We start from the raw sequence: 9,514 nt of genomic DNA, 5'->3' as shown, positions 1-9,514 counted from the left end.
TACTACAACCGGTGTAGCACTGCTCATTGAGAAATAATCGTGAAAACAAACTATACCCTTTCCTACAGGCTACACCCATAGTTTTTATTGAATCCCATCGACTCCGCACCACACGCGGCACATAAAAACGAAAGTCGAAAGTCGAAAGTCGATACTTCGAAAGTCCCAGAAGCCACACACGAGAGAGAGAGAGGTGGCGGCTGAGCCTGGGCGAGAAGAAGAATAGGCGTGGTTTTGCATTTGCTAGCCGATTACGCACGCACGCACCCACCTACCCACGAGTTCCGTTGGGTTTAACCGTAAGTCAGATGAATCTCTCCTCCCACAGCACAAACCCACACCCACTCCTGTGGTTTCTGATCTGACTTTAAGATCGCTTTGTCTTCCTTTTATTTTTCTACTTTTATTCTTATCTGATTCACCTCTGTTTTATTTTCTTTTCTCTGTCTTTTGAATTTATCTGAAAAAAAAGTGAATATTTTGATTAAGAAAAAATGGCGAACATCGACATTGAGGGAATACTCAAGGAGCTCCCGAACGATGGTCGTGTCCCCAAGACCAAGATCGTGTGCACTCTCGGTCCCGCATCTCGGTCAGTGCCCATGCTGGAGAAGCTTCTCAGGGCCGGTATGAACGTCGCCCGCTTCAATTTCTCCCATGGAACTCACGAGTACCATCAGGAGACCCTCGACAATCTCAGGATTGCCATGCACAACACTGAGATTCTCTCCGCCGTCATGCTCGATACCAAGGTTCTCCCTTTTTCAACTTTCTTGATTGCCCCTCTTCATTTATTTTTTATTATTATTATTTTGCGAATCGAGTTTCTAAATATTCATCGATTCCTATCTGGTTTTCCTGATGGAGGGTACTATTGAGCTTCATGGTATCTCTGACAAGAATGTTCAAATTGCTGTTTTACATTCATGTAGAAAGAAAGAAAAATACGCGAGGAAATATATACATTTGATCCATTGAACTGAATAAAATATTAGAAGACGATGAATTATTATTAAAAAATAAATTCGAAACCATGGTTTTAAATCAGGATAATTATATCAAGATTTTACGATGTGTTTTTTTTAAATTTATAATTATTTTGAGAAAGATATCTGCTTCGGATTTCTAATTTCCGGCCAACAGATTGAAGGGAAATACACAAAACAAGTTAGACAATATATAAGCATACGGAGCAGAAGGAATAACTAAAGAATATGATGTGCGTTGAATTTCTTGATGCCAATAGACATTATGAGTCATTCCGGGGCAAAACATATGTCTTTTCCTTTCTGATGAATACACATATATGTTGATTCCCTTGGTTATCAGGTGTATTCATTCAGCATGATCACGTGTTATTATGCTTTTGGAAGAATCTAAAGTTTTGTGTCACCTTACAACAAAGGGTTTGTGTAACCTCAAAATACATAAGCGCCAAATAGCTGCACATAATTCTTCCTTTTCATTCCATAATGAATGTTACTTTGATATATACACACATAGATACACACACATATGTATATGTTGCATGGGCTCAGATATGGGCGTCAGTTCTGGTCATCAGATATGTTTTAAGTCTTGGATTCTTTTGATTTCTTAATATTTCTTCCCATCTCCTCTTTTAGGACCCCGACTTGAGTGGTACCGAGTACCAATGCTTGGCAATGGCATTCTATTATGTGCAAGTTCTCTTGAGAATTAACGAAAGGTTGTGGATAAGCATTTAACTAGACATTTGGAATTGGAGTACTACATTCTGCCTGTAATAAAATCATAAGTTTTTCTAACAAGATGTGAAACTTGAGAGGGGTTTTTTTATTTAATTTTTTTTTTCCTGTTGGTGGATCAAGAATTTTAACTTTAAATGCTTAAAACTCCAGATTTTTTCATTCCAGGCAAATCAAGAGGCAAAAGCCCCATTTCTCAAGTAAAAACTGGTTTTCCAAGAGGTAAAAGCAAAACCACCTTAATATGGTGCTGCTGTAGATTAGTAGAAACGAGAACTACTTTAGTAGTAACCTTGTCCAACACCTTTCATGACCATTTGAAAGAAATATTTTGATGCAAAGCAAAATTAATCGCCTTCTATACTCTATTTTTCACTGCTAAGTTATACACCTCTTGTTGATATAGTTTCGTGTCCTCACTCTCCACTCGGTTCTTATGTGGGAAGGAGGCTCCAATTGACCTACAACTCAGTGAAAATTCCACACTGCCTACTGTAACAGTCGAATAACCCACGGTGTATAGGTTATAAAAGCAATCATGGGTGTTAAGTCCCATATTAGCTACTTACTAGGTGATGTTAGACTTTATAATTGATTCGAGGGAAGTTTTAACTTGACTAGTAGCACATATGTGTCTAGTGCTTTCCTTGAGTTCTTTCAAATGGTATTAGAATCACCTAATAATGTTAGTCTCATGATACTAAAGTACGGCATGACATGATCCCGACGAGGATGTCAGAAATTTAAGAGATGCAGTTTGTATCACCCTCACATGAGAATATGAATATAACTCACAGAGTGATAGGCTATAAAGGTAGTAATGGATATTAAGTCCCAAACTGGCTACTTACTAGGTGAAACTGGACTTTATGAGTGATTCTAAGGAAGTTTTTTTCCCCTGAATTTCCTTGGAGAAAACTCTGTAATTGTTCTAAAATTCATTGATGTCAAAGTATGTTTTGATCAGTCCAGTGGATCACATGTTACATGGAAACAAAGGAAAGAGAGGTATTCCAATTTAAATTCTGAAAATTTGTATGGTCCCTTTAGAGCATTGGCAATGGCCAAGTCTAAATTTTGACTAAAATTTGAGGTTTTGGCTAAAGCTAAAACTTTTGGAGAGGGTAATCCATATTGGACTAGCCATTTTAAAGTAAAAATAATAATATAATATTATATTTTAATAATTTTTTTATTTTTTATATTTTGTAAATACACTCCATATATTAATTAATAATTAATTTTTACTTAAAATTATTGTTTCCCAACCATGGGGGATTATGGTACTTACAGGTTTGTTGGGAGTAATTGTAGAGTAAAATAATAGTTTGTAGATGAACAGTAACTAGTCAAATTTGGAGAAAGATATAGATTTACAGTAGCTCAAAAGTGGAGCTTTGGATGTTTGCCTAGTCCAATGCAGCCCACTTTTGAGCTACCTAGCCAAATTTTGACTAGCTATTGGCATTTAGCTAGGCCAATGCTAGTGCTCATCATTCTAAGTCAATTGATGCATTGAATGCTTGATACGTCACGTTTTGCAATCCCCAGGCTAAAATTCTCATATTATTCCTTTTTCAGCACTGAGTTTAATTTTGGATCCAGTAAAAATTGCTTAAATTTGTCTACAATAACTTCTCCATTTGTTTGCTACCTCTAAGTGTGTCTTACTTCTCCATTTACAAATTTAACTTGCTGAGAGTCCTGGTCACTGGCTGATCTGCCTCGTATTTATGTTTCACTTTTCCTTGCAGGGACCTGAGATTCGAACTGGTTTTCTCAAGGATTCAAAACCTATTCAACTTAAAGAAGATCAGGAAATCACTGTCACAACTGATTACAGCATCAAGGGGGATGAGGGGATGATCTCCATGAGCTACAAAAAGCTGGCCGAGGACTTAAAGCCTGGGAATACCATCTTGTGTGCAGATGGTACCATCACCCTCACGGTCTTGTCTTGCAATCGAGATGCTGGGACTGTGCGTTGTCGTTGTGAGAATACTGCCATGCTGGGTGAGCGAAAAAATGTTAATCTTCCTGGTATTGTGGTGGATCTCCCCACTCTGACAGAGAAAGATAAGGAAGACATTCTGGAATGGGGTGTTCCCAATAAAATTGATATGATTGCTCTTTCATTTGTACGCAAGGGCTCAGATCTTGTTAATGTCCGTAAGGTTCTTGGGCCTCATGCCAAAAATATACAATTGATGTCGAAGGTGTGTTGTTTCCTTTCTATGTCAACTTTTAAGTCATTCATATGAAGATATTTAACCTGATTAGATTTAAATACTTTTTCTTGTAGTTATTACCTTTATCTTATATATGATTAATGTACAAAACCTGATTTCTCACCCTCTGAGCATGAGTTACCTCTCTATCAGCAAAAATATAAGTAGTGTGCGGGGGAAACTTCAAAATAAAAGGCTTGCTTTGACTTTCGAAAGAAGCAAGCTATTTTTTTATTATGTGGCATCTCATCTGGAAGTTTGTGTGTGCGAAAAGCTATTCTCTCAATCTACTTGTCTTTATGCAACCTTCTAATTTGCTTAGACACATGATGGGCTCAGTGCAATGCTTGTTTGTTCTCCATGAATTTTGCTTTTCTTTCTTATCAAAGTGAGTTTCTCTTGTTGCTGTACCTTATTAGTTTATGTCAATCAAGCGCTGATTGTTGTGGCTGCTGTGGTTTTCTCAGGTTGAGAACCAGGAGGGAGTAATAAATTTTGATGAGATATTGCGTGAGACCGACTCATTCATGGTTGCCCGTGGCGATCTTGGAATGGAGATTCCAGTTGAGAAAATTTTCTTGGCACAGAAAATGATGATATATAAGTGTAATCTTGTGGGCAAACCTGTTGTCACTGCTACTCAGATGCTTGAATCCATGATCAAGTCACCCCGGCCAACCCGTGCTGAAGCCACTGATGTGGCTAATGCTGTGCTTGATGGTACTGACTGTGTCATGCTTAGTGGTGAGAGTGCTGCTGGGGCCTACCCTGAAATAGCCGTGAAGATCATGGCTCGAATATGTATAGAAGCAGAATCATCCCTTGACTATGGGGTTATCTTTAAGGAGATGATTAGATCGACCCCACTTCCAATGAGCCCGTTGGAGAGCCTTGCTTCATCTGCTGTTAGGACTGCCAACAAGGCCAAAGCAAAACTCATTGTTGTGTTGACACGTGGAGGAACCACAGCCAAGTTGGTTGCCAAGTATAGGCCAGCTGTTCCAATCTTATCGGTAGTGGTTCCAGTTTTGACTACAGACTCGTTTGATTGGACCTGCAGTGACGAGACACCAGCAAGGCACAGCCTGATATACCGTGGATTGATTCCTCTACTAGCTGAAGGATCTGCCAAGGCCACTGATGCCGAGTCCACAGAGGTGATTTTGGAAGCTGCCATGAAGTCTGCAACACAGAAGGGGTTGTGCAAGCCTGGTGATGCGGTGGTAGCGCTTCATCGTATTGGAGCTGCCTCAGTTATTAAGATCTGTGTTGTAAAATAATATGGTATGCAGAATACAATGCTTGGCGTATGGTGGACTTGTGTTTTGCTTTTATCTCATTTCTGCTTATGCTGTTTTTCCTCTTTTTCAAGCTATGTTGGAGGGTACCCAAAGTTGTCTTGGCTTGTTTTTCCTGTTAGTTAATGTAATGAAGTGCTCTACCAGTTGCTGGTAGAAATAAGAGACAGGGCTTCCTGTTTGATGTTTGGTGTTTGCACCGCGTCATTTTTTTTTTAATGTTATTATTAGTTTTTTTTATTTTTGTGCGAGAAGTCTTATTATTTTTATCTGGGTTTTCCTGTTTTTTCTTGTTGATAGTGTCACTGCCTGGCTTCAAAAAGATGAGTCCGTGACCTTAAAATAAGCGGGAATAATTTTGGTGCAACATATCCATTTCTAATCTAATGGTGCATCTGAGGCTGATTTCAACTTGATGATGTTTCATTGCTGAATTATAAAGTGGAGAACTTGGGAATTAAGACCTAATTTTGTTTGTATCTATATTTTTCCAGAAGCTTGGTTTCCCAGCTCGATTATTATTTTCTCAAGGACAGCATGACTTTAGCATTCAATAAATTGAAATGTAAGAAGCGATGAGAAACGGTACTCTTCATTTTCCATCTTGATCTTGGTCATTGGCCAAATAGCTGAATTGGTAATTGGCACCTTGTAGGCACAATTTTGTTTCAACAACACTGTACATGACCATCTATATTGTGATTTCCTTATGTCCTTAAATGCTCATAATTCTCTCGTTATTGCATCGTCCAAACTGCAATTACTTGAAGCCCTACCCAGGTTGATATGAGAGAAGCTCAGGAGTGTCCTCAAAGAATCGAATTTTATGAGAATTATCAGCCAAGTGGTAGATGGCATTTGCATGCAAAAGGGGAATTCATTTGAAGTATCAGAGGCTTGTTCTGGAGATATCGAAAAAATATATAAAAATATACGTCTCTTTCGGCTGCCGAGCTTAATTTTGTTTGAAGGACCAGAGCTATATTGCCTTGGTTGATTTATCGTGGCAATAAATTTCCAAATTCCATGGGAGCTTTACTGCTTTAGTACAGAGCGAGTTTTTTTATTTAATATTTTTCATAATTAAGCAACATCAATGCATCATCATAGCAGTTGAGCCCAGTACGAGCTGTTATCCATCTTCAGCGTCTCTGTAATGTTGGATTTTATCAACGGCACTTCCATACCTGGCTTAGTAATGAATCCCTTGATTTCTTTTTATTGAGTCGAATCAAAAGCCAGTCGGCTGTCACGATGATCTTTTTATCCTTTTCAACAATGTTTTTTTTTTTTTTAAATGATTGAATAGTGATCCAATGAAAAGTTGAAATAGGTATTTTTTATGAGCATGAGTCTTTTTTTTTTTTTTTTTAATAGTCTGAGTCAACTTATCTTATCTTTTATTGACTTTATTTCTAGGTTAAATTCTTGACTTTATCTATTTTCTTATTTTTAGGGATGGGTTGAACCTGGTCAATTCTATTCTAACAGTCCCGCGATTTGTAAGGTCGATTTATTCAACAAGAAGGCGTTGAGAATTTTCAAGTCAATAATCTGCAGAACAAATAAACTTCGAAAATTAGTCCTTGGTTTTCTTGTTTGTTTTGTGCTAACAGTGAAGAGCTCGGCTTGGAGAGATATGTGGGAGATGTGCTCAACCGTAGTAGTGATGAACATGGAGCTCGGCTTGGGCAGGAGATGCACTCGACCATGTGGTAGTGGCGAGCGTGGAACTTGGCTTGGACGGAAAATGTACTCGACCGCAGTAGTGGCGAGTGTGGAGCTCAGCTTTGGCAGAAGATGTACTCGAGCGCATTAGATGCGAGTGCAGAGCTTGGTTTGGGCGGGAGATTTACTCGACCATGATAGTGGCGAGCGTGGAGCTCGGCTTTGACGGGAGATGTACTCGATCACATTAGGTGTGAGCGCGGGGCTCGGCCTTGGCAGGAGATATACTCGACCGCGTTAGTGGCGAGCGTGGAGCTTGGCTTTGGCGGGACATGTACTCGACTGCATTAGTAGTGAGTGTGGAGCTTAGCTTTGGCTGGAGATGTATTTGACTGCGTTAGTAGCGAGCGTGGAGCTTGGCTTTGGTGGGAGATGTACTTGACTGCGTTAGGTGCGAGCACGGAGCTCGGCTTGGGCGGGAGATGTACTCGACCCCAGTAGTGGCAAGCTTGACTTTGGCTGGAGATGTATTCGACTGCATTAGGTGAGGGCGTGGGGCTCGGCCTTGGCAGGAGATGTACTCAACCACATTAGCTGCTAGCGCATAGCTCAACTTGGGCGGGAGATGTACTCGACCGAGGTAGTGGCAAGCGTGAAGCTTGGCTTTGGTGGGAGATGTACTATTCGGTGTGAGCGTGAGGCTAGACCTTGGTGAGAGATGTACTCGACCGCATTAGATGCGAGTGCAGAGTTCTGCTTGGGCGGGAGATGTGCTCGACCGCGATAGTGACAAGCATGCAACTCGGCTTTGGTGGGAGATGTACTTGACGTCGTTAGGTGTAAGTGCGAAGCTCGATTTTGAGTTTGTTTATTTGTATGGATATTTGCCTGAGAGATTGTTTATTGTCGGTGAATAGTGCATATTTCCATGATTGGTTTTTTGTGTGTATTTCCGTGATCATTTTTGCTATTGTTGGTAGTAGTGGATTTTTTGTCCCTTGGTATAAATCGTCATTTGATTTTCCTATTTTGGGGTTGATGTTATAGTTTGTTTGTAGTAACCTATGCTTAAGTGGTCAGGTAACCCGTCGATTTCTTGAGTCCATATTAGGCGGTTGCCGAGCCCATCGATTTGTTCTTGAAGGAAACCTGCGTGAGGCGGTTGTGGAGCTCGGTGGCTCGTTCCCAAAGGTAACCAACCCGCTGGTGACAATTGTGCACAAGTGTAAACACTTGTCGTTTGTTGGACTCGTCATTGATGCTTGGGGGTCACGAGGTCTTCTGACTTGCGCGCCCATTTGGTCACCGTGAATTTTTGGACTTGTCATTGATGTTTCAGGGGATGCTCGACCACACTATTGTGGCGAGAGGCTGTATTCGATTGTGCTGCTGTGGCGTGAGGCGAAGTTCGCCCGTCCTGAGAGGTTTTCACAAAAAACCAAATAGGTAAGGATAATACAAATTACAAGTTTGAAATTTATAAACTTGAATCATTTCCTTAGAGCGTGATGAAGGCTTGGGGGTGCCTGTGATACTGAGCAATCTATTCTAATGAAGACGGATTAGGATGCCCGAGAGGGGCTTTGTAGGCGGTGTTTTGCTTCGCGTGGGTGATTTTCAGCAAAGTGCATTCATGGGTCGTGTTGCCTTTGGGATTCTCATGGAATGTCGAGGAGTTTGGTGGGGAACCTCCAAAAATCAAATTTGTTAGTAGAAAAATGAACTTTACAGTGCATGGCACGGACCGCGCCTTCGTGGGTAAGGGTGGTCGAGGACCACCCTAGCGGGGGTAGAGGATGCCGACGGTCCACGTGGTGGCTGTCGACGCCTCTGCTGAGCCTGTGGCGGGTTGGGCCGAGTGGCCCTTCCATGCATGCACGATCCAGATGTCCCTCAGTGCACTATGCACTTTTAGTGTACAATGCATGTGGCAATAGTCTCTCTTTGTGGTGTGTTGGGGGCACTCTTAAGTGCAAAGTGCATGTCCCATTTTGAGTCGTCGCCTTTTAATTTTCAAGCAGCCATATTTATAAAAATAAGAGGTGTAAGGTTGAGAGCACTATCTTAGGTGAGTTCAATCTGCTTGTTCAGGGATGATTCTGTATGCTAGAAAATCTTCATTCTCCCACTCCAATGTAGAAAATAATTGTATCCCACAGACGACGCTAACTGTTAATACTTAAATTCACCCAACAGATCAAAATGGAAGAAAGAATTATTCCCGGCCTATGGGTTGTTTGGGAGGCAAAATTCACTTTAATGAGTGATTTTACATTCTCTCATGGTTTCATGTATCTTTCAATACAATGGAAGAATTTAGGAAAAATCCTTTAGAGTCATTATATTTGGTGGGGTTTGGGCGTAGGGAATTTCTCTAGAGAGCCTGTTAGATTTGTGAGATCTCCGCTTTATATAGAGGTATATTTTCTTGAAGTGATTGAGTCTGACTTGTTTTGTGAACCCCATTCATTTTAGGATACAGAGTCTCTTTTTTTTTTTAAGAGTAGTCAACTTATTATATCTCTTCTTGGTTTTATCCTTGGGCTAAATTCTTGACTTTATCTATTTTCTTATTTTTAGCAATAAATTAGAC

The 9,514-nt window shown here is 40.4% G+C and overlaps 1 protein-coding gene across 1 annotated transcript; it reads left to right on the top strand.

Annotated features, from left to right (window-relative positions):
- The first annotated feature begins 494 nt into the window (after positions 1–494).
- LOC121242552 (pyruvate kinase, cytosolic isozyme-like) lies at positions 495–5,435 on the top strand. Its single transcript, XM_041140430.1, has 3 exons — positions 495–752; positions 3,482–3,943; positions 4,423–5,435. Exons 1-3 carry the CDS (start codon positions 495–497, stop codon positions 5,233–5,235), a joined length of 1,533 nt encoding a protein of 510 aa, XP_040996364.1. The 3' UTR covers positions 5,236–5,435.
- Positions 5,436–9,514: the final 4,079 nt, after the last annotated feature.

This window comes from Juglans microcarpa x Juglans regia, chromosome 8D, assembly GCF_004785595.1.
Source record: "Juglans microcarpa x Juglans regia isolate MS1-56 chromosome 8D, Jm3101_v1.0, whole genome shotgun sequence".
NCBI lineage: Eukaryota > Viridiplantae > Streptophyta > Magnoliopsida > Fagales > Juglandaceae > Juglans > Juglans microcarpa x Juglans regia.
The sequence above is the reverse complement of the archived record's forward strand: the minus strand, read 5'-3'. Positions and strand labels throughout refer to the sequence as shown.